Here is a 26,524-nt window from a genome sequence, read left to right as displayed (position 1 = left end):
ATGGTCATTTTCTCTTCATAGGAATGTGAATTGGACCCTTGTTGTGAAGGGAGTACGTGCAAGCTTAAATCATCTGCTGAATGTGCCTATGGGGACTGTTGTAAAGACTGTTGGGTAAGATGTGCTATTAGAAAAAAAAATAGAAAAACAGAAATATTTATAATCAAATTTTGTTGTCTCAACCTTATTTGGAAAAAGAATAATAAAAAAAGAAAAATATTCATAATCAAATAGTTTTTGTCTCTGTTCTGTTAAGAAATGGCTTGTTTTGTTTGTCTTGGCCACCCTGACTGTGTTCAACGATTGCTCCTGACTCTAGTCAAGGGTCACTCCTGGTGGACTTGGACACCAGGGACCAAACCCGGAGTGCCCACATGGAAGGTGGGCACCCTGCCCACTGCACTATTGTTTTGGCCCCCTAAGGAAATGATTCTAAAAAGCATGATATATGGAAAATTATTCACTTTTTTGCAGTTTGGAATCACATTCTTTTATGAGTCTAGCGATTTTTGTTGTTGTTTTAAAATTCACATATATTTATAAATAGTTCAGCAATGCCAAGGTATATAATGTAAACTGAGAAACTATCATCTTTTCCTATTCATATAGTCATTGTTGATTTGTTAATAAATTTAGTTACTTTGCCTTATACAAATGCGAGTGAGGTTTGTGTCTGTGTGTGTGTGTGTCTGTGTAAGTCACTAGATATACATTTTATTATTTTCATTGTTTATCTTCAGTGTTTCTGAAATCCAATGTATTTATACATTTAGGATGTTAAACTTGTATTTTCAACATAATATGGAAATAAAATATATTTATTCATATGATTTTACTTAGTTACACAGAACTGCTTTCTATGGTTATACCATAATTTACTTAATTACTTAATGATGGCTAATTAAATTCTTCCAGTTTTGTTTGTTTGTGGAATGGATGTCAGACAAGAATATTCAAGACTTTGACATACACTCTTTATACACATTGCAAAGATGTATACTTCGACAGTGGTTTCATAAAATTCTTTACCTGTTTTTTTACAAATTTTATTACATTTTATTTCCTTACACTTTTTATTACATCAGTTGCTAGTGTCATAATTTTGAGTTTACTAGGTGGAAAGGGCTTTTATATTTTTATTTTTATTTATTTATTTTTGGGTCACACCCAGCGATGCTCAGGGGTTACTCCTGGCTTTGCACTCAGGAATTACTCCTGGTGATGCTTTGGGGACCATATGGGATGCTGGGGATCAAACCCAGGTCGGCCGCGTGCAAGGCAAATGCCCTACCCACTGTGCTATCGCTCTGGCCCCGGGCTTTTATATTTTTAATTCACATTTTTGGGTTGTTGATGTTATAATTTTTCTTTTTTTTGTATTTTATAAATTTTTCATTCACTGTTAATTTTCCTCTTGGATTATTTACCTTTATACATATAAATATTGTGGTTTTAGATTTGATAAATTTGTGGGATTGTCCTGATCCTTCTGTTTAATTTCAGTCTTATTTCCTTAGTTTCTTCCAGGAGGTACTTTATGCCGAGGGAAAACTAATGAATGTGACGTTCCAGAATATTGCAATGGTACTTCTCAGTTCTGTCAACCAGATGTTTTTATTCAGAATGGACATCCTTGCCAGAATAATAAAGCCTACTGCTACAATGGCATGTGCCAGTATTACGATGCTCAGTGTCAAGTCATCTTTGGTTCAAGTAAGATACTTTATATTTCATTGTTTAGTGTAGAATTGATGTCAGACACGAATATTTAAGACTTTGACATGATTCTTAGGATTCCTGTACAGAATTATTTGATGATAATTTTTTACTGTTCCTGTTACTTCAGTGGCCAGAGTGTTCCCCAGGAGAATGATGGGCACTTTAGTCTGAGTGGAGGTAATGAGAAGAGACGGAGCAATAGAGTTACAGGTCAGACTTAGACATTTAGAAGAATTGGGATTATATATTTAGGTTGCTATGTTTGACCTATCCTGGATCATGGGTTAAAGTTTTTCACCTAGGCGAAAGCTCTTCTGCCCTGTATAATACAGGACAGCGGATTTTAAGCACAGAAATCACAGACTTTAATTTGTTCTGGGGATTTCTTTGGAAGTACTATACAGGATAGTTTTGAGGAGCATGAAGAAAGTATTGAGTAGGTGCTGTGGAAGGATTCTGGTGAGAAGCTACGGAGCGTTTGTGCTATTGGTCACTTTTCTTTCCCCTCCCCTCCCGTCCCCTCCCATCTCTTTTTCCCTCCCCTTCTCTCCTTCCCCTTCCCTCCCTCCACCTCCCAGTGCAGTCCTCAGGCCTTACCCCTGGCGCTGTGCTCAGAGATCACCAGTGATCACTCCTGGTGATCTCTGAGCACAGGGAATCATATGAAATGTCCAGGATGTAACCTGAGTCAGCCTCATACAAGACAAGCACCTTACCAGCTCTGCTATTTCTTTTTCTTTCTTTTTTTTTTTGTTTTGCTTTTTGAGTCACACCTGGCAATGCACAGGGGTTACTCCTGGCTCATGCACTCAGGAATTACTCCCAGTGGTGCTCGGGGGACCAAATGGGATGCTGGGAATCGAACCCAGGTTGGCCTAGTGCAAGGCAAACACCTTACCCTCTGTGCTATCTCTCCAGCCCCAACTGTGCTATTTCTCTGGCTCCTGGTCAGCTTTATTTTGATCACATTTCTATACTATCAGTATTCTAACAGAGATAGTTTACATTTTGTTGCATATTTGTATTTTCCTTCTTTCCACGAAGTTATTAACATTTCTTAAGGAAACGGTTGCTCTTCCACACAATGAGGCATGTTGCTTTGATTTTTAATTGGCTGTGGTGGTTCTGTCAATACCATATTGCAATTCTATTTTTATGTTTTATAGCAGCACAATATGTATTCAACAGAAAGGAATATTTAAGTGCCATACTTTTTTTGTTGAGGCTTGCCTTTAATTGGGGAAATAGAAGGTTAGTAATTGGAGCTTCTCTGTTTTTCGGCAGTTGCTGTTAAACAGTACTTTTTACCTAACATGGTGTGGGATACTCAGGGTAATCCATAATAGTTGAACAAAAGGAAGTAAAGAAAATAGCAAAGGAGAGAAAAGGAAAATAAAGAAAACATGAATCTTTTGTTTGGTTTTTGTTCCTCTTAGTTGTGAAGATCTGTCATGGGTCCCATGGTGGATATCTCTAGGTTAGCGTTGTTGACTTCTGAGAACTATCTAAAAATTAAAAGGGACTTATTTGGTTTTCAAGTTATGTAATGCAGTGGTATAGATCTATTCATTTCTGATACATTTTATGGAAACAGACAAGTTATTCCACACTGAAAAAAGTTTCCAAAAGGCATTTCAATGAGGTAGATACTATTTTTTTGACAATGGCAGTATTTTTTTAGAGACTTGCAAAAAAAGTTTTAAGGCTAAAGGAACCATCTTCCTACACCTTCCTTTAGAGAATGTCTGGAACTGTTACAGCTTTTTCTGTTCTTTCTTCTGTGCCATTTATCCTGTGCAGGTATTTCATAATCATTTTATTTTATTATTTTTTTAATAGCATGAAACTTATTTATTTGTTTCCTTTACCCTGCCTTTTGATAGTGTCATTTGTTGTTTATAATTAATGTTGCTATTAAATTGTCAGAATTTGCATACTTATTATGGTGCTTGTCATGGGTTGATAGTCATGTTTATGCATGCTTGGTTGGATTGTACAAAAGTTGTACTTGGAAATGTACAATTTTGAAGAAGAGTTAAACTCCTGGCCTCACAAAAACAAGGAAGGAGCTTTACCACTGATCACCTATCTCATTCCCAGTCTCATCTTGATTCATTAGCTTAGTCCTCTGCCTCGTTTGTTTTTAATTCTATTTATTTAATTTTTGGGTCACACCAGACAATGCTCAGGGCTACCCCTGGTATGTTACTGAGGGGATTATGTGGTCCAGGTTTGATCCTCCCTGCATGCAAAGCATGTGTACTTGAAACTGTCTTCCTAGCTTCTCTTCTAATCTTGAAAATTTGATTTTCTATGCATTATATTTCTCCCCTTTCTCTTCCCTTCATTCTTATTGTAACTGTGACTGAGGTTTACACGCCTCCTGGCTGTGAGGCTCGAACATTTAGTTGTGGTGCACAGCAGCATTGTAGGTAGGATTGCCATGTTCACATGTGTGTTTGTGGGTCGTGCTTCTTTAATGGCAGTTCTTGCACACGTTTGGTCATACTCTAGTTGTAGTGCTTCCTTGCATTCTGGTTTTAGCACTTGCTAGGGCTTTCTGTGTGTCTCATACATGTACTTGTACTTCCCAGCTTGAGTGTTCACACTACTTATAGTAGTACTCATTAGAAACTGCACTTCTTTTGTTGTGGGGCTCACCTACACCTGACTTTGTTGTGGCCAGAAATCACTTGCGCATCTGGGGATCACAGACAGTAGAACTGCCAAGCTTGCAGACTAGAGCATCCAGGGTTGTGTTTGGCGCCCGTGGGGTGCACACTCCTGAGTCGCAAGTTAGGTGCTGTGAATCAGTGAGCCATTCCTCCACACTCATCTGCGTCTTTTTGTTCCAGCTTCTTTCCTCCCCAATCCATTTTCCAAAAAAACAAAAAACCATGATGGTATCAAATATGTAAAACAGGCCAGTGGATATTCTTTATTCAATATGAAGTACTGGCATTTTTTTGTTTTTTACTATTCCAAGGCTTTTTTATATATAAAAAATATTTGGTACAGTTTAGGTAAGATGGTTATAATGTGCATTTATGTATGATTTTATGTACATAACTACTGCTCCTTGATCACCACTAACATGATCTCCCACCATCCCTATGCAACTTCTGATGTCACTTAGGTGCTCTTTCTGCCCCTCTCCTCATTGTTTGATTATCTCAGTTTTACCATCAAAAGTCAAGAGTTTAGTCATCACTCTAGAATGCCTATTCCCTTGTTTTTTGTCTCGTATTTCAGAGATGAATGAGATCATCCAGTATTTGTTCTCCCTCTCACTCATTTCATGTGACATCCAGGTTGCCGCAAACTGCCACATTTTGTCTTTTTGTGTGTTGTGTCTGTGTGAGAGGGTGTTGGTGGTGAGGGGTGTACACCCAGTGGTGCTCAGAGCTTACTCTTGGCTTTCCTGCTATGATTGAGGACCATATGGATGCCAGAGATAGCTCTGGTTGGCCGCTTGCACCTTACTTATTGTACTATTTATCCAGCCCATCATCTTTTCTTGTAGTTGCATGATATTTCATTGTGTCTAGCATTGGACATTTAATTTAATTTGGAATATGGAATTTTACAATATGAAAATGTATTTTGGAATATGGAATAAATTTTTGGTGATTTAGAAAGTAATGACATTTTACTTAAAAATTTACAAATAAAACATATCTTGGATTATTCAGTGAAAAGACAGACCATTAAGTGACACACATATAAAATACAAGAAAACAAGTATAAATTCATACTTAACAAGTATAAATATAGCTGCTTGTCAATCTGTTGAATTAACAGGAATACTTAAACATTTACCAAAGGCAAATAATAATAGCTGATGTTGCTTCATCGACTCTTCCCCTCCTAAAATACCCAGAGAGCAGAAGATAATCCCTGAGAACTGTGAGGATAAATGCACTGAAAATGCCTTCATACTCTACATGTTTCTTGATTTATTTATAATTTCCTTTTGTCTAGTAAAATTTCTTCCAGAACTTGACTATTTGAATTCAAGATAACTTTTATGTACAATATACTTTTAAGTACAGTTTTTTTGTATTTTATTGTTAAGGATGATATATGAAACAGTGTAGAGCAAAAATGTTCATTTGTAATGCTTCAGAGTGATTGAAGCAATTCATTCAGGACTGTTATAGGGAGTACTTTTATTTCTAAATGAAGTTGCCATAATATATATTTTTTTAATTCTTAATGTTACAGAAGCCAAGGCAGCCCCAAGAGATTGTTTCATTGATGTGAATTCTAAAGGTGACAGATTTGGCAATTGTGGTTTCTCTGGCAATGAATACAACAAGTGTGCCACCGGGTAAGTGGAGGACAGGTTATGAAAAATTACAAATATTATAAGTCCAATCATCTCTGTTTCTTTAATAACTCCCATCTTCGGGGATGTTATCCCATTTAAATGCCTACTTTTCCAAGCTAGATGTTTTTCAACAAAAGGCTTCAGAGAGACTAAATGGAATAGTTAAAAACAATGTATTCTTATATAATGATCTAAAAATATAAGGTTTTTTTGAACCTTACTTTATTCTTGTTATATAATAAGAACCTCAAATAAACACTCTTCCTCCTTCTTTCATTAACAAATTATGCTATTGAATTCATGAAGGTACCTGAAACATTAATTCTTATCTTCATTATTTCCTTCTAGTTTTATATACTTGATAAGTGATAAGTTAAAACCCTTTGTACTGGGGCTGGAGTGATAGCACAGCGGGTAGGGCGTTTGCCTTGCACGCGGCCGACCCAGGTTCAAATCCCAGCATCCCATATGGTCCCCTGAGCGCCGCCAGGGGTGATTCCTGAGTGCATGAGCCAGAAATGACCCCTGTGCATTGCTGGGTGTGACCCAAAAAGAAAAAAAAAAAAAACCCTTTGTACTATCTCTCCATCTCTTCTAGGAGATTTTTAATGTAGACTTTAGGATTTTCTAAGTATAGTGTCTTATTATATGTCACCAAATTATCACTATATGCTGTTTATTTTACATATAATGAGAATGTGACTTATTTTTCAATTTGGATGCCCTCATTGTATCCTTCTTGCCTAATTACTATGGTGAGGACTTTCAATACTATATTAAATAGTAATGGCTAGAGTTGGCAACCTTGTTTTGTACTAAATTTTAGAGGGAAGACTTTCAGTTTTTCACCGTTGAGTATGATGTTTGCCATGGACTAGTGGTAAATGCTTTTAACTATGTTGAAGAAATTTCTTTAACATCCCCTTTTTTTAGCCTAATCATGAATGGGTATTAGAACATGTTGAATGCTTTCTTGTATCTATTGATGCTATACGATTTTTGTTTTCCCTTGAATTGATTTGGTATATTATGTATATTAAATCGTCCTTCCATCCCCAGGATGAAACTTACTTGGTCATAGTATATTATCTTTTGATGCATTGTTAGATTCTGTTTGCTAATATTTTGTTGAGGATTTTTGCATCTATGTTCATCAGGGACATGGGGATATGGGGTCTATAGTTTTCCTTTTTTTGTAATGTCTGTGTCTTCTTTTGGCATTAGGATAATGTTTGCCTCATAACTGATTGGGAGGGTTTCTATTTCTTTAACTTTCTGAAAGTGCCTGAAAAGGATTGAGAATAGTTCTTTAAAAATTTGAAAAAACTCACTAGTAAACCATCTGGACCATCACTTTTGTTTTTGGTAAGACTTGATTGCTGTTGCGATTTCATGAATTGTAGTTAACCTTTAAGCTGTTTTGTTTTCTTTGATTCAAACTTGGGAAGTTGTAGGACTCCAGAAATGTATCTATTTTTTCTAGGTTCTCCCATTTTGTGACAAATATTTTTGCAGTAATCCCTGATGGTCCTTTGAATTTTATGTTGTTTTTGTTGTTTTGGGGCTACACCTGATGATGTTCAGGACTTACTCCTGGCTCTGTACTCAGGAATCACTTCTGGTGATGCTTGGGGTGCTGTATGGGATTCTTGGGACTGAAACTGAGTCACCCACATGCAAGGCAAGTGCTCTACCCTTTGTTCTATCACTTTAGCCCCTTGATGATCCTCCGAATTCTTTGGTGTCTGTTGTGACATCTTCCATTTCATTTTTGATTTGGTGTACTAAACATTAGTTTCTTTTAACATTTTTAAAATTAATTTTTACATTGAATTTTAAAAAATATCATGGCAATATGATATTCATAGTTGCATTCATAGTTGATAGTTGTGTTCTAGGTGTACAATATTCTAACACTGATCCCACCACCAGTGTTAACATCCCTCTTCCAACATTCTCAAGTTCTCTTTCACCCTTCAGCCTACCACCTAGAATGGCACCTTTTATTTATTTATTTATTTGTTTATTTATTTCCTGCATGGCAGAGCCTGGCAAGCTACCCGTAGTGTATTTGATATGACAAAAACAGTAACTAGTCTCACAATGGAGATGTTACTGGTGCCCGCTCAAGCAAATCGATGAGCAACGGGACGACAGTACTACAGTGCTTATTTATTTATTTTTAATTTTTTTAATGAAACATTGTGATGTACAATTACAGACTTACACACTTTCATGATTACAGCTCAATCATACAATGGTCAAGTACCCGTCCCTCCACCAGTGCACATTTTCCACCACCACTGTTCCCAGTATCCCTCCCACCCCCCCACCCCCCATACCCTCCACTCCTGCCTCTGTGGTGGCACATTCCCTTTTGCTCTCTCTCTCTCTCTCTTTTTGAGGGTTTGCAATGCAGGTAATAAATGGCCATCATGTTTGGTCAGTAGTCTACTTTCAGCACACATCTCCCATCTTGAGTGAGCCCTCCAAGTATTCTTTGCTTGGTGGTCCCTTCTCTATCTCAGCTGCCTTTTCTCCCAGCATGTGAGACCAACTTTCAGGCTGTGGAGTAATCACTTGGGGTGCCCCAGAGGGGGGCAGGTGAGAGCCCTCCCCGCCCCAAGGGACCCAGCCTCAGCAGCCAACCTCCACTACCCAACCACTGCCACGCTCCAGGTCACTTTCCCGATGCTCCGGCCGAGCGTCGTGCATGAATGAAGTCCCATGGGACCCAGACAAATTATAAGACACTTCCCACCCATTTTCCATAATTACCACACTGTATTTGAGGCTCAGGGTCAAAAGTGCTGGTTTTAGATTTTTTAAACTTAAGCACTCTGACTAAACAGAGCTTTCATCAATAGGATTTCAGGAATACAACCTTGTTCCAAATCTCTCGTTGCCCCTCCATGTTTTCTCAGCACACCTTCATTACCCCATTCATCTGTCAGTTGGACATTTGGGCTGATCCTGTATCCAGCTACTGTACAGTTGCTGCAATGAACAAAGATGTGCCTGTCTTGTCAATAGAATATTTTTGTATCTTAAGGGTAGATACCAAGAAGTGCACTTGTTTGTATGGAAGCTCTGTTCACTTTTTGAGAAATTTCCATACTGATTCTTTAGGAGCTGAACCAGAAAACATTCCCACCAGCAGTGGATGAAAGTTCCTTTTTTCTTATCCTTGCCAACCATATCCTTGCAAACTCAGGTTGTTTTTAGTTTTTTTGCTATATGTATTTATACTCTTATGAAATGATATCTCGTAGTTGTCTTGATTTAGATTTCCCTGGTAATAACTGATTATGAAACTTTTTCTTGTGTTTTTTACTATCTTGTCTCTCATCTTCAGAGAAATGTCTGGTTATGTCCTTTATGTATTTTTGGATAAATTTATTGCATTTTTTGTTGTTGTTGCTGACCCTCATGAGTACTTTATACAGATTGGATATTAAGTGTTTATCTGATGTATACGTATATTTTGTCCCATTCAGTAAGCGGACTTTCATATTTATTATTAATTAATTAAATAATTTATTATTTGACCACATTTGATGGTGCTAAGGGTTTACTTCTGGCTCTGCACATACAGTGTTCATGGCATGGATAGTGAGACCATAAGGAGTGCTAGCTATCAAACCTGGGTTTTGCCATGTGCCAGGCAAAAGTGCCCCACCCCCTATCTTTCTGACCCTAGACACCTTTTTTTTTTAAGTCTCAGTCATGTAATGATTGAACCCCCATCCCTTCACCAGTGCACATGTTCCACCACCAAGAACCCCAATATACCCCCCTCCCACTCAGCCCCCACCTAAGTGGCTAATGATCTTCATTTTATTCTCTATGTACTTTGAATACATTCAGTATTTCAATAGAGAACTCACTATTATTGTTTGGAATTTTCCCCCAACAATCAGGCCTGCTGAAAAGGCATCATTTAATAATTTCTTTTCATTGCTGAGAATGAAGATTCTATGAGCTTGCGCAGCTGCAACAGCGGCCGCGCGGTTTTGGATTTCTGATATTTTAGTTCAGTTCACAGTCTAGATGCATTTCTGTAAGAAGCCACTCTGGGTGCCAAAATGGGTTAGAAGACCTCTAGGATCATAGTCTTTAGGAGCAGAGGGTCTGTTTCTTGAGCAGCAGCTCCAGATCTTATCTGGGCTGGGGGCGTGCCGGTAACACCCCCTTCCCATGATTGCCTATGAGTCACGATATTGCAAAGTTCATACCTCTGGGTGGAAGTCTTAGGAGGTGGCTCTCGCCACGTGGATGATGCTGCCACTGCCATTTTCCCTGCAGAAAAACAGGGTGGAGAGGGAAAATCCCTCCCCGGGCGGTACATAGTCGAAGTATAGCTCACAGTCTAGATGCATTTCTGTAAGAAGCTGTTCTGGGTACCAAAATGGGTTAGAAGACCTCTTTGATCATAGTCTTTAGGAGCAGAGGGTCTTCTGGACGCCTTTTATATTTAACTCACAATTTTTTTGCCATGCAAACCCTTTTTAACTTGTTGTAGTCCCACTTAAAAAAAAATTGTTATAGTATGAATTTCTATCACACTATCACTGTATTCAGAATATTTTGATTTTTTTTTTTTTTTGCTCTTTGGGTCATACCCAGCGATGCTCAGGGGTTATTCCTGGCTTTGCACTCAGGAATTACTCCTGGCGGTGCTTGGGGGACCATATGGGATGCCGGGGATCGAACCCGGGTCGGCTGCGTGCAAGGCAAATGCCCTACCCGCTGTGCTGTCCCTCTGGCCCCTTATTTTGAATTCTTTTAAAAAAATCTTTAATTGAATCATTATGACAAAGTTGCAGAGTTACTTGTGATTGAGTTTCAGGCATACAGTGTTCAACACTAATCTGCATTCCTCCACCAATGTTTCCAGTCTTCTCCCACATCCTGTGACAGGCACATTTTTGTTTTTTTGGTTTGTTTGTTTTTAAATGTTTGGTGAAAGCATACCTGGCAACCTTCAGAGCTTATTTTTGATTCTGCACTCAGGAATTACTCTTAGCAGTGCTCATGGTGTGCTAGGGATCGAACTCCGGTCAGCTGCATGAAGGCAATTGCCCTACTTGCTGTACTATCTCTCTAGTCCCACTTTTCCTATCCTCCACTCTTTAATTTTATTTCTGCTATCTTTGACAATGGATTCATATCACTGAAAACATTTGTGAGGTCATTCTACCTATATTTTCCTTGGTGCATTTTATGGATTCTGGTCTAATCTGAAGGTCTTTGATTGACTTTGATTTGTCTTTTGTTTAGAGTGTGGTATATGCACCTAGTTGCACATTTTTGCATATAGCTATCCAGTTTTCCCAGCACCATTGTTGGACAGGCTATCTGTACTGGGCTCCTTTGTTACAAATTAGCTGTCTGTTGATCTGAGGGTTTTTAATTGGGTCATAGTTGTAATCCAATGGTCAGTCTATCCTTAGTCCAGTCCTATGCTGTTTTGATTACTATTGCTTTAGAGTATTGTTTCAAGTCAGGTCATGTGATACCTTTCAAGTTTTCACTTTTCAGGGCTTTGGCTATTTAGGCTGTTTCACAGAGAGCCTGAAAAGCTACTGTTTTTGGCATATTCGATATGCCAAAAACGGTAACAACAAGTCTCACAATGGAGATGTTACTGGTGTCCCCTTGAGCAAATCAATGAGCAACGGGATGACAGTGATACATGATTCCATACAAACTGTTTTAGTGACTAATATCTTTGAAGAGTATCATTGAAATTATGATAGGGATTGCATTGAATCTGTAAAATAACAATTTAGGCAGAATGGTCATTTTGACACTGTTGATTCACAGATAGTGAGCATGGAATATTTTTTTCATTTATCTCTTCTGTTTCTTTTATAAGTGATTTGTAGTGAGGCTGGAGTGATAATGCAGTGGGTAGGCATTTGCCTTGCATGTGGCTGGCTTGGGTTTGATCCCCAGCATCCCTCAAGCACCTCCAGGAATAATCCCTGAGTGTAAAACCAGAAATAATCCCTGAGCATCACCAATGTGGCACCCAGTTCCTGCAAAAAATTATAGATTTCAAGGTCTGAATCTTTCACGTCATTTGCTAAGTTTATTTCTATAATTTGATGGCTTTGGATATTGTTTTGAATTATATACTTTCTTTTCTCTTTCTCTTCTAGTTCATTATTTGCGTATAGAAATGCAACAGATTTTTATGTGTAAATTATGTAGAGTGCTAATTTGCTGTACTGATTTACTATTTTCAGGAGTGTTTTAGTGGACTCTTGAGTCTTCTATGTAAATACATATCTGCAAATAGTAATAATTTTACTTCTTTTCTAGTTTGGATACCATTAATTTTTTCTTATTTAATTGCTATATCTAAGATTTCTTAAACTATCTTGAATAAAAGTGGAGACGGTGAACATCTTTGCCTTGCTCTGATCTCGGAAGGAATGATTTCAGATTTTCACCACTGAGAATAGTACAGGCTTTGTGTTTGTTATAGATGGCCATTGCAGTCTTGAGGAAGTTCCTTCTATTCCTTCTAAATCATTTTGTTGATGATTTTTATTATGAGTTGATGTTGGATTTTGTCTAAAGCTTTCTCTTCATCAGTTGATCTGATCTGATCATAATTTTATCTGACCTTTGTTGGTCTGGTGTATTATAATAATTGAATGCATATGTTGAGTTCTCCTTGCATCATTGGAATGAATCCCACTTGATTTAGTGTATGATCCTTTTGATATGTTGTTGGATTTGGTTTGCTAAAATACTGTTGAGGATTTTTGCATTGATGTTCATCAAGAAAATTGATCTGAACTTTTCTTTTCTTTTCTTTTCTTTTCTTTTCTTTTCTTTTCTTTTCTTTTCTTTTCTTCTTGGGTCATACCTGGTGTTGCACAGGGGTTAATCCTGCCTTATGCATTCAGGAATTACTCCTGGCAGTGCTCGAGGGACCATATGGAATGCTGGGAATTGAATGCAAGGCAAACACCCCACCCACTGTGCTATCGCTCTAGCCCCTGAACTTTTCTTTTTAAATAGTATCCCTACCTGTTTTGGGCATTTGCACAGTACCCAAAGAATATATACTTCAAAAAGCCTGCAGGAAGGAGTTTTGTTTCTTTGATGTTTTGGAAAAGTTTGAGGAATAATATAGTTACTGAGTCTCTATTAAAGGTTTGATAGAACACCAGTGAACCCACTGGGACCAAAACTTTTGCTCATAGGAGATTTTATTTTATTTTATTTCTTCAGTATGTATTTATTAAGATATACATTTTAATTAAAGCACTATGATTTACAATGGTATTTATATTTGGGTTTTGATCACCCATCCTGCCACCAGTGTCCCCTTCCACTTACCAGGTTTGCCAGGTTTCCTCCCCAGCCACAACCTCTGCAGCCTGTCATCTTGACAGGCACATTTCCCATTTTGCTTGTTGAAGTTGGATCTGTTGGTTTTAGTGTTGCTAAATAATTATGATTGAGCTAAACTAAGTAGTGTTTTTTTACTTTATATTATAGAACTCATTTTTCTCCTTTTCACAGTTCTGTAAAAGGATATCTAAATTTTGGTATGGTTCTATTATTTATTATTTATTATTTTTTCTATAATATAGCGTTTATTAACTTTATCAGACTTTTTTTTTTGGCCCCAGATAGTGAGGAGGGAGGGATTAGGTATAGGAAAAGAAGTCTCTGTGCTATCTAGCGTTCTATTCTCTTTTTCTGTTCTATGCCATATTTATAAAGTGTTGTTTTGACCTACTTTTGTTCTCATATTCATTCCCACCCAAGATTCCCTTTAGCTAAATAGCAGCAAATTATGCCCGTACACAGATGTGTAACCTCTCTTTGGGCATGTAATGCTGGCTATATTTCATGTCTGCGTTATTTCCCTGTTTAGGAATGCTTTGTGTGGAAAGCTTCAGTGTGAGAACGTTGAAGAGATGCCTGTGTTTGGAATTGTGCCTGCTATTATTAAGAGTCCCAGTGGAAGCACCACATGTTGGGGTGTAGATTTTCAACTGGGATCAGATGTTCCAGATCCTGGTATGGTGAATGAAGGCACAAGATGTGATGCTGGAAAGGTAATAAAAATATATTCTATTTATAAAGTAGAATCTTAAAAACTACACAAAGTAATATGCAGTATATAGTGTGTATATATGTATGTGTATATAGAATTCTAGAATATATAATGAAATATTGCATATACATAGTATCTTATACAGCAATACCACATATATATAGCACTGTCCTTTCATTGTTCATTGATTTGCTCGAGTGGGCACCAGTAACATCTACATTGTGAGACTTGTTACTGTTTTTGGCGTATCAAATATGCCACGGGTAGCTTGCCAGGCTCTTTTGTGCAGGCAGGATAATCTTGGTAGCTTGCTGGGCTCTCCAAGAGTGATGGAGGACTCAAACCCAGGTCAGCCGCATGCAAGGCAAATGTCCTAACCGCTGCGCTATCACTCCAGTCCCATCACTGACAGTATTGCAGATTATGTGCCTAAATGTTTTAAAAAAGGTCTACACCCCTATTCTCACATAAATGTCAATTAACACCTAAGTTTTATCTTTTAGTTTTAAATACAAAAAGATGGAACGTCATAGTAAATGAGAAATTAACCTGAAACAATACCATTAAACTACATAATTTTCTTTATCTTTTTTCACCTATTAATATATTTTTATTAATTTATTCAATTCAAAATACCATAATGCATTATCTTATTTTAATCTCTTCCAAACTTTAAGAGTTCTTTAGTCTTTCCTTGTCTTGGGAGATACTTTATAGCTCTTCTGTATACTACCTCTCAAATTGAGCTCGTCTGATGCTTTCTCAATTTTACATTGAAGTTCTGCATTATTAGAAAGAAAGCACTGAGCTGATGTATTCTGATCATTACATCATTTTAAGACACAATGTTTGTGTTTAATACTGGTCATGTTAAATTTTGTCACATGATTAAATTGATGTCTACCAAGATTCTTAATTGTAAAGTAATTTCCCTTTGCTTTACATTGATTCCTCTGGGACAGGTAACTTTAAAACTGCAAATATCTTATTTATGTTTAACTCTTCTTCCCCAATTTTAACATCAGGTGTGCAGAATTATTGCAATGGGTTTTGTGATTTCATGTTTCTTTTAATCTACTCACATTTATCAATTTTAATTCTTCCATCAGCAAGAGTTATCTCATTTCCTCAATAATTTATTAGTTATTCATGTTTTATAGATACTTTTAAAATTTTTGAAGTGTAATCTAAGATCATAATTGTTTCTCTGTACTCAAGTTATTTTTTTTTTAATTGAATTACCATGTGGAAAATTACAATGCTTTCAGGCTTAAGTCTCAGTTATACAATGCTGAAACAACCATTCCTTCACCAGTGCCCATATTCTACCACCAAGAAAAAAAAAAACAACCCAGTATACCTCCCATCCCTCCCACCCTCACCCTTCCCCCCCTGCCTGGGTAACTGATAATTTCACTTTACTTTCTCTTTACTTTGGTTGCATTCAACATTTCAACAAAAACCTCACTATTATTGTTAGGAGTTCCCCACTAGAGTCAGACCTGCTGTGAAGAGATATGAGGTTGCGCGGTTTTGGATTTCTGTATTTTAGCAACTAAGTCCAGGGAAATTTCTTCCAGAAATTGGATCATTGCAGGCTTGTATCTCTCATTAGTGGTCCTCATAGTATGGTGGTTGCCATGCCCTTCCCCCTGGCAAGGAAAAGGAGAGAGAGAGAGAGAGAGAGAGAGAGACAGAGAGAGAGACAGAGAGAGAGACAGCGAGAGAGACAGAGAGAGAGACAGAGAGACACAGAGACACAGAGAGAGAGAGAAACCTCTCCCCTCCTGGGCAGGCATGGGGCCAAGGCTTAGTTCTCAGTCTGGAGACATTCTGCAAGGAGCTGCCAGTATCAAAAGTAGTTTAGCTGGCCTCTGGAGTCATGCTGATGCAGCTGCGGTGAGGCCGCACACGTGCGGCCCCCGGGATCACATCTTAGTGGCGAGCAGGGCCGGTACCGCCCACCTTCCCGAGAGTACGCTCGTGTCCCTTTGCTCTCAAGTTATTTTAATATTGGCCATTTGTATCAACTTGAATGTGTACCCTTTGCTTCTATACTTAAAAAAGTCAAAATTCTTTATTCATTGGAGTTATAACTAGTATTTTCTTTTAATTGCATATTTAATTATTTGTGTTTAATTTATGAAACAATTCTATAAAACATTATGAAATTAAAATAATTCAATATATTCATGCAAGTGATATGAGTCATTGCAAGTTTGTGGAAGAAATCAAGAAAATGAGAAATCAGGATATTAGAAGGTTTGTAATTGTATCAACTGAAGTAATGTTGAGAGGACAAAAGTACAGTTTGTACTGGAGTGGACTAAAGGTATTAATATGGATAATACATTGAGCAGGGCACTTTCCTTGCATGTAGCCAATCCAGGCTCTGTTCCTGGTACCTCGTATGGATCTGAGACTTGCCAGGAGTGATCCTTGGGAGCAGAGCCAGTAGTAAACCCTGAGCACTGTTGATTGTAAACCCCCAAAGAAACAAACAAACAAATATATGCATATATATACATACGTATCTGTAGATAGATATGGAGATTGCTACAGCTATGTGTATGTGAATGTGTATGCACGTACCTAAACCTATGACCTTGAGAGGGTGTAGAAGATGTAGAGATTGCTACAGCTATGTGTATGTGAATGTGTATGCACGTACCTAAACCTATGACCTTGAGAGGGTGTAGAAGCAGAAACAGCCAAGTAGCAGTTTGCATACTTAAATTCAGAATATAATTTAAAATATGATTTTCTAATGAAAATGTATGTGTATTAGACATACAGAAGGATTCCAGGGCTAAATTAAGAAAAGTGTAAAATGATATTTTTTGTAATTCTGAAATGTAAAAAAATACACATATATGTATGCATATTAAATAGTATATACTCTGTACTTTATAATATATATTAATATGCTATGTGTAAGTCTATAATGATATGTTTGTATTTCCTTGTAGATATATTTTTATCATTACACTTTTCTATTTATTTTTATTATTATAGTTTAGATAATATGGTTATAACAGCATGAATGTTTTCAAATTCTGATCTACATAATTATTGTAGCACAACCAAGGTTTCCACAATCATCCACCACTATCTTAAAAAAATGAGCTATTATAGTTTTGGTTATACATTTACAATGTTGTTGGCATTTATAGTCTTGGTTTACAGTTACCTCTCTTCACCACCACCAAAGTGCCTCAACCCCCACCAGTGCCCCAATATCACCTTTAGTTTGCTTTATGATTTTATCATTGCACCACAACCTGATGTTCTCAGTTCTATAATTCATTGCCCAGAACACTTATCAGTTGATATATGTATATTCTTTTTTTGTTACTCAGTATGCCACAGATGATTGAGACCATGCACTTTGAATTAACTTTTGTATATGGTGCAAAATATGGGTACAATTTATTTATTTTTTGGTATGTGTTTATCCAGTTTTACCACCATCATATATTGAAGAGTCTTTTGCTCCACTACATGCAGTTATCATTTGTTGTTGTAAATTAACTATCCACAGATCTGAGGGTTTACTTCTGGACTCTCAATTCTTTTCTTTCTTTTTTTTTTTTTTGCTTTTTGGGTCACACCCGGCGATGCACAGGGGTTACTCCTGGCTTTGCACTCAGGAATTACTCCTGGCGGTGCTCAGGGGACCATATGGGATGCTGGGAATCGAACCTGGGTTGGCCGAGTGCAAGGCAAACGCCCTACCCGCTATGCTATCGCTCCAGCCCCTGGACTCTCAATTCTAATCCATCAGTCAGACAGTATATCTTTATTCCAGTCAGCACCATGCTGTTGTGATTTCTTTTGCTATATAGTATAACTTGAGTCTTATCAAAGGGCTTTGGCAATCTTATTCTTTCAAAATCAAGCTCCCAGTTTCATTGACCTTTGTATTGTTTCTTGATTTCTTTACCATTGTTTTCTGCTTTAATTTTTATTTTTTTACTTCTTTCCTTCCATAGATTCTGGGGTTCATTTTGTTGTTTTATTTTCTCAAGTTGTGTATTTAGATTATTATTATTATTTATTTTTTGGCCACACCCAGCAAAGCTTAGGTTTAACTCCTGGCTGTGCTCTCAGGGGTCACTCCTGGTGGTGTTCAGGGAACCATATTGGATGCTGGTGATCAAACCCTGGTTGGCTGCCTACAAGGAAAGCACCCTACTTGCTGTCCTATCACTCCAGTCCCTGTGCAGTTAGGCTACTGTTTGGAACCTTTCTTCTTTCCTCACAGAAGCCTGTATTGCTATACACTTCCCCCTGAGTTTGGCTGTTTGTATGTTTCATATGTTCTGATAGTTTATTTCTTCGTTTTCCTTCTTTTAAAGCAATCTTTTGATTTGTTCTTTGATTTCCTCTTTGACCTAGTATTTACAAAAATGTTGCTCATTTTTGTAATGTTTTCCCCCACTTTCTCTTGATGGTTAATTTCTTCCTTTGTGGCATAGTAGTCTGAGACTATCTTGGTATGATCTCTGTTTTTCTATTGTTATGGATATTTTAATTATGCCCCAGAATACGTCTATCCTGGAGAATAGTCTACGTGTACTAATTCTTTACGGCTGAATGAACTTTTCAGGCTGGATGGTCCTGTATATGTCAGTTTATCCTGGTTCTAATATCTCAATAGGACTCTTGTTTCCTTACTAATAGTCTATTTGGTTAATCTGGCCAGTGAAGAAAATAGTGTGTTGCAGTTCTCATTGTTACTGTGTTGCCATAAGTGTGATTGATGTCTGTTAGCAGTTCTTTATAAACTTTGCTGCCCCTTTATTTGGTACATATGTGTTGATGAATTAAATCTTTGTCTATTGCTCCCTTAACAAGTATATAATATCCACCTCTGTCTTTTATTACAAGTACATAATATCCATCCCTATCTCTTACTACAACAGTATATAATATTCATTCCTATCTTATTACTTTCGGTTGCTCTGATAGAAGTATAGTTATCCCTGCCTTTTTTTTTTACTCTGCCTGTGACTTGCATGATTGTCTTCTGTCTTTTCACTTTGAGCCTGCCTTGATCATATGAATTCAAGTATTTTTTGCAAGGTACAAAAGGTTATATTTTGTTTCCTGATCCATCCAGTCACTTTGGTAGAAGAATTGGTCTTTTTTTTTTTTTTTTTTTTTTTTTTTGCTTTTTTGGGTCACACCTGGCGATGCACAGGGGTTACTCCTGGCTCTGCACTCAGGAATTACCCCTGGCGGTGCTCAGGGGACCATATGGGATGCTGGGATTTGAACCCGGGTCGGCCGCGTGCAAGGCAAACGCCCTACCCGCTGTGCTATCTCTCCAGTCCCAGAATTGGTCTTTTTGAAAGGAGAATTCCTCCCATTGGCATTCAGAGATGTTGATCCTTTCTGCAAATCTGAATGGCAACATTGCAAGATAGAAGACTCTTGGTTGAAGTTTCTTTTTTTGGTATTTTGAATATATTTGGGGCTGGAATGATAGCCTAGTGGCTAGGGTGTTTGTCTTGCACGCCAGCGACCTGGGTTCGATTTCTTTGCCTCTCTCAGAGAGCCCGGCAAGCTACTGAGAGTATCTCGCCCGCATGGCAGAGCCTGGCAAGCTACCTGTGGTGTATTTGATATGCCAAAAACAGTAATAAGAAGTCTCACAATGTAAACATTGCTGGTGCCCACTCGAGCAAAATCTATAAGCAATGGGATGCCAGTGAATATACTATTCTATTCCCTTTCCATAGAGTTTTATTTAAAAGTTATTGAATTATGTTATTTCCCTTGCTTGAGGTTTTACTTCCCTAGTCTTCTCTCTGCTACATGGTGTTCTCTTCGAGCCTACCTTGTTTGGTACTCTGGGCCTCCTGGATTTGTGCACAGTTCTGTCCTCACACTGGAGAAGCTCTCAGCTACTGTCTCTCCCACTAGCCACTTTTCCATTTCTGGTATCACTGTATCACTGTCATCCCATTGTTTGTTGATTTACTCGAGTGGGCACCAGTAATGTCTCTATTCCTCCCAGCCCTGAGATTTTAGCAGCCTCTCCTTACTCATCTTTCCCAATAATTGGAGGCTCTTTCAGGGTCAGGGGAATGAGACCTATCGTTACTGTTTTTGGCTTATTGAATATGCTACGGGTAGCTTGCCAGGCTCTGCCCATGCTACTCTCAGTAGCTTGCCAGGCTCTCCAAAAGGCTTATATATGTATATAAGTAAACCAAGTGTCACTATATATACACACACAAATATGTGTATATATATATGTATATATACACATATACACTGTAGCACTGTAACACTGTTGTTCATCGATTTGCTCAAGCGGGCACCAGTAACATCTCCATTGTGAGACTTGTTGTTACTGTTTTTGGCATATTGAAGCCACAAGTAGCTTGCCAGGCTCTGCCATGCGGGCAGGATACTCTCAGTAGCTTGCCGGGCTCTCCGAGAGGGACAGAAGAATCGAACCTAGGTTGGCTGTGTGGAAGGTAAATGTATACATACACATGTATACATATGAATATTTTTGTTGTTGTTTGTTATCAACAATAGCTATTACATAGAGAGTTGTTATTTGGGGGCCAAAACTAACTGTACTACTCAGGGATTGAGCCTGGATCAGTGGCCATGTGAAAGTCAAGTAACTGCTGAATTATCTCTCTGGATTGTTTTGTGGTTTTTTTGATCATACCCAGCAGTGCACAGGGCTACTTCCAACAGGAATTTTGGGGAAAGGGCTTGCTCTGGGTGGGGCGCGAGGCACCATGTGAATGGGGGCTAGAACGGGAACCTGGGCTCCAACACATACAGCACGCACACCAGCCCTATGTGCATCTCTCGCCTATGATAAGGTATTTAAAGGCCACTTTTTAAGGGGCTGGAGCGATAGTCCAGCAGTGAAGCACCTGCCTTGGATGTAAGCTAGCCCTGGTTTGATCCCTGGCCCCCACCAGATGAGGTCCCTGAGCAAGTTCTGAGCACTACCAGATGTGACCCCCAAAACAACAACAAAAAAGTGACTGCTTTATAGGGTCTGGAGAGATAATGCAACAAGTACGGCTCTTGCTTTGCCATGTGACCAACCAGGGTTTGATTCTGGACACTCCATAAGGTCCCCTGAGCCTTGCCAGGAGTAATCTCTGAGCATAGAGTAAGCCCTGAGCATTGTTGGGTATGGCTTCCCCTCAAAAAAAAAATGCTAATTTTTTATGGTAGGGTCGGGTAGATAGTTCAAAGAGCTAGAGTGCATGTTATACATGCTGGAGCCCATGCTTCAAGTTCTTGAGCACTGTCACATATGGTCCCCAAATCAAGCCCCCATCCTCTAAAAGATGATTTCATAGTAGTTACTCCTAGACCCAAGAACAACTCAACCTTTTCCATTCACAGCACGGGCTGGCAAGGTTCTCTGCCAGTCAGGATGTGATGTATTCAAGGGGAAGTCAGGGTGACATGGTATTCATATGATTCAGAGATGATTTCACTTGCCATTGTCCATTAAATATATTACTTTTTCATTAAAAAAAATCGTTTCCTCTTTCCCTTTTTGTTTTTTGTCTGTTTGAGTCACAGCTGGCTGTGTTCAGGGCTTACTCCTACCTCTATTCTCAGTGTCACTTCTTACGCCGCTTGGGTTCCATATGTGGTGCTAGGGATTGAGCCTGGGTCTGCTTCAATCAAGGCAAGTGCTCTACCCTCTGTATCATCTCTCGGACCCTTTAGTTATGTCTTGTATTTTGTTTTTGATATTCATTTGGTTTTAGGCTTCCTCCATTTTGCCACTGTGACTTGCTGCTCTATTCTTTATATCCTTTAATTCTATTTGAATTTTTTATTTTTTCCCATCAGTTTCTATTCAAGCTTAGTGAATGTTTTCCAAGATTTTCTTTATTTTAGTAAACATAGAGAAGATTCTTGCTCTGAGGCCATCCTTTGGCAATCTAGAGAGATTTTTTATAAACTTGAGAACTGACATAAACTTCTTTAAATTTATTTGATATTATTGAGCCTTTCTTATCATAGTGGTATTATGATATCTGGTAACTTTTGATTTGGAAAAAAATCATTTTGTGAATATTTTCAGTATAATTCCCTCATCTGTATTTGTATGGAATGATTATGATCTTACTTTTATTTTTGGTTCTTTCCTTTTCCTTTAAATCATTAGTTCTTCCTTGTTTCACTGTTTTCCTATGTTTTCAAAAATATAAATGACTATTAACTGACCCTTGGAAGTTTTTAAGAATTCACCAGTGAAATAATCCGTGCCTTGGTCTTTTTCTCTGCGTTCTTTATTACTGTGTTCCAATTTTCCGTATTTATTAGGTTTTTTTTTTTTCACAGATCTGTAGAAATTTTCAATGTGTAAATGCTTCTGTTCTGAATTATGACTGTGATATTCAGAAAAAATGTCATGGACATGGGGTAAGTAATGATCTCTTTTAATTTGCTTACAAAAGTGCTGAATAATGAGATTTTTTTTTTTCTGAGAATTTAATGAGACTTTACAAGACTTTAACAACTTTTTTTTTTTTTTTACAACTTTTAAATAGGATGGAATTTTGATATCTTGTGAGTTGTTCTTTCTTTCTCTTTTTTATTGTAGGAGTACTTCTATTTATTCAGCCATTGATAAGCTGATTGAATTGAGCATGAAATCCACATTACTTTTTTTATTCAGAATGTTAATTTTATTTTATTATGTTTTCTTCTTACTATTATTTTTTAATCACCGTGAGATATAGTTACAGAGCTTTCCCGTTTGAGTTTGGGAACCATCCCCTATCCTTTTATCCCTTGAGGCCTGGAGTTTGCTGTCACTGGACCCTGTACCTGTAGTTCTCATTGGGTTCTGGAAGTTGGCGGCCGCCGGGGTCTTTAGGGGGCAGGTGGAGGGACGATGCCTGCCCCCGTCTGAGGCACCCTGGTAAAGTGGGCCTGACTTAAAGTCCGGAGGCATCTCTGCAGCAAGCTGTTCAGTTTGGAGATTCTTTGTGAGTCTCGGGATCATGGCCCTTGTTTCCATCTTTTCCAGAGAAATATATTGGCATATGCACTGCAGGGCGCACCTGCTTGCCCAAAACATGCCGCACCACTGGCCCTAACTGCGGCTTTTGATCTCTTTCGAGATTTATGGGTCTTTGAAATAAGGCCAATAAATGAGCTTGTATAACTGAGCTGGAGGTGGTTTGTGGGTGTGGCTCCCACATACCTAACTTTTGGCTTTTTAATTTCTTGGTAAACTTGGCCTCAAGTTGTTGGGGTCTGGCCAAAGGCACAGTGGCAATTTGGGGGTATGAGGAAGTGTGAAGTCACCGTCAGGCTGTTGATGCACTTGCCCCATAGGTACAGGTTGACCTGCTGGTGGCACCATATCCCCTTGGTGAGCTTTTCAGATTCTTACAAAGGATGTTTTTGGATTTGTATGATTTTAGTCTCTTTTCCTTTGGTTTCTATTCTTGAGAAAGAATGATTTGGAGAAACTTTCACAACTAACAAAAGTTGTATTTTGATTGTTTTGAAGGTATGTAATAGCAATAAGAATTGTCACTGTGAAAATGGCTGGGCTCCCCCAGATTGCGAGAATAAAGGATACGGAGGAAGCGTGGATAGTGGACCAACATATAATGGCAAGTAATAAGAAGATTGATTTGACCTTTCAGTGACATACATCAGAAATCATTCTTGTACCTTTCCCCACCCCCCACTTCACTTATACATTATGTTGATTCTGCTCCCTAGTTTTTACAAAATTTTCTGTATTTTACTTCTATCAATTTTTTTAAAGTTTTTATTTTATTGAATCATTGTGAAAAAAATACAAAGCTTTCAGGTTTAAGTCTCAGTCATATAATGATTGAACCCCCATCCCTTCACCAGTGCACATGTTCCACCACCAAGAACCCCAAAATACCCCCCTTCCATCCAGCCCCCATCTAAGTAGCTAATGATCTTCACTTTATTCTCTCTATACTTTGAATACATTCAATATTTCAATAGAGAACTCACTATTATTGTTTGGAATTTTCTCCCAACAATCAGGCCTGCTGAAAAGATCTTCAAGCAATTTAATAATTTCTTTTCATTGCTGAGAATGAAGATTCTATGAGCTTGCGCGGCCATAACAGCGGCTGCGCAGATTTGGATTTCTGATATTTTAGTTCAGTTCACAGTCTAGATGCATTTCTGTAAGAAGCCGCTCTGGGTGCCAAAATGGGTTAGAAGACCTCTTGGATCATAGTCTTTAGGAACAGAGGGTCTGTTTCTCGAGCAGCAGCTCCAGATCTTATCTGGGCTGAGGGCATGCCGGTAACGCCCACTTCCCATGATCGCCTATGAGCCACAAAACTGCAAAATTCATACCTCTGGGTTGGGAGTCTTAAAAGGTGGCTCTAGCCACGTGGATATTGCTGCTGCCACCATTTTCTGTGCAGAAAAACTGGGTGGAGAGGAAAAGTCCATCCCCAGGCAGCACCGAGTTGTAGCACAGCTCACAGTCCAGATGCATTTCTGTAAGAAGCCGCTCTGGGTGCCAAAATGGGTTAGAAGACCTCTTTGATCATAGTCTTTAGGAGCGTAGTCTTAGCGCTCAGCAGCTCCGGATCTTATCTAGTACTTCTATTAATTTTTAAGGACTGGAGCGATAGCACAGAGGGTAGGGCATTTGCCTTGCATGCAGCTGACCTGGGTTCGATTCCTCGTCCCTCTCGGAGAGCCTGGGAAGCTACCGAGAGTATCTCACCCATATGGCAGAGCCTGGCATGCTATCCGTGGTGTATTCAATATGCCAAAAACAGTAACAAGTCTCACAATGAAGATGTTACTGGTGCCCACTCAAGCAAATTGATGAACAATGGGATGGCAGTGCTATGACAGTGCTACAGTGCATTGATTTTTAAGTTTTTTGCCTGGATGTACGTAATAGTCTCTTAAATAAAATTCTTGCTTTTTGTGGCAACTTATCATCATAAAGCCTATTGGATTGGCACCTTAGGCCCTCTCCAACCTCAGTTGGTCACAGAGAATGAGACCAGCACTCAAGGACTATACAAGTTTTAAAAGGGTCTCCTTAGAAGCCAGAGGATAGCTCCCAGATGGCCCAGATCTGACACAGTATCACTCAGATCTCCCAGATCTGACACAGTATCACTCCCTGACACAGGTTCCCAATATACGAGACATTGTTTAATTGACAGAGACATTAAGGACAGTTGGTAGCACATCAACATTCAGTGGGTACATTGAGAGCAGAGGGACAGATATTCCACGTGGCCCATCAGCAGGCACCCTCAAAATAAGTTGTGATGATTTCCTAACTTACTCTTGCTTTTATGTTGCCCTCTATATCTAAAAGATCCTAGATAGTTAAATTCTAATTTTTTAATGTATTCTGTAGTTTTATTCTATTATTCCCCCCCTGTTTATTACCCCCTTATCTAAACTTTTATTACCCAGAGGGACTATCTTGACCTTGAGGTTTTTGTTAGGGGGACAATTTTCCAGTTATAATCCATGTTTTACACTTCAGAAGTGTTTTGATATTTTCCTTCAATAATTCAGTTCTTAGTATGTCAGTATTCTTTAACTCTAGTTCCTGGGCCCAGGCAGTTCAGAGGTTGGGGCGTGTGTCTCCCGAGCACGGCAGCATTGAACCTGGGCTCGGATGCGGCGTACCCGCAGCACTGTGGCTGTGGCCCAAAGCTAGACAAAAATGATTGATTCAGTTCTGCATTATTATTAGAATGAAGTCCAAAACTCCTTAATGTGGATTAGATGGCAGGCATCATCTGTCCTTCACTTAACCTCTAGCCTCTTGTTGCTATGGGTAAGGCATGGGAACTTCTTCGATTCCCTCTGCTTAGAGATTCCCTCAGATTCCCTTAGAGATTCCCTCAGAACTCTTTGGTTTGATATCATAATTTTGGTTTAAAATTATGTTTAATTTTTTCATCGTTTTCATTTTATGTCTTATTTCCTCTTTGAATTTTTCCTTACTTTCTCACTCTGAATTAATGTGCCTCTAAGAAACAAGAATCTTACTTAGGAGACTGTGTGTTTTTATTACTGGGTAGAATATGAATTAACTTTTTATACACCAGTCTTTCTCGTGAAAACATGTTTATTTCTGTTGGATGAGAATTAGGTAGAATAATTAGAGTTGGAGTAGGTTTAATATTTTAAGTTTGGACTGGAATGATAGTACAGTGGGTAGGGAGTTTGCCTGGCATGCTGCCAATCTGCATTCAATCACAGATATCCCATTTGGTCCTCTGAGGCCTTCAGGTGTGATCCCCAAGGGCAAAGAAAGGAGTGAGACCTGAGTTCCGCCAAATGTGTGTGTCCCCCCTCCCCAGTTGTTTAGAGTGATTGCCAAACTCTTTGTCTAAGTGGCT

At 38.5% G+C, this 26,524-nt stretch overlaps 1 protein-coding gene across 1 annotated transcript in view; it reads left to right on the top strand.

Moving 5' to 3' along the window:
- ADAM9 (ADAM metallopeptidase domain 9) overlaps nt 1-26,524 on the top strand; it is a 121,087-nt gene that overhangs the window by 79,589 nt on the left and 14,974 nt on the right. Inside the window, exons 13-18 of the mRNA XM_055124476.1 lie at nt 22-114; nt 1,518-1,713; nt 5,944-6,049; nt 13,950-14,133; nt 22,476-22,556; nt 23,656-23,761. Of these exons, the coding sequence (XP_054980451.1) occupies nt 22-114; nt 1,518-1,713; nt 5,944-6,049; nt 13,950-14,133; nt 22,476-22,556; nt 23,656-23,761 (766 nt within the window). The remainder of the gene's footprint in view (nt 1-21; nt 115-1,517; nt 1,714-5,943; nt 6,050-13,949; nt 14,134-22,475; nt 22,557-23,655; nt 23,762-26,524) is intronic.

This window comes from Sorex araneus, chromosome 1 (assembly GCF_027595985.1).
Source record: "Sorex araneus isolate mSorAra2 chromosome 1, mSorAra2.pri, whole genome shotgun sequence".
Taxonomy (NCBI): domain Eukaryota; kingdom Metazoa; phylum Chordata; class Mammalia; order Eulipotyphla; family Soricidae; genus Sorex; species Sorex araneus.
The sequence above is the reverse complement of the archived record's forward strand: the minus strand, read 5'-3'. Positions and strand labels throughout refer to the sequence as shown.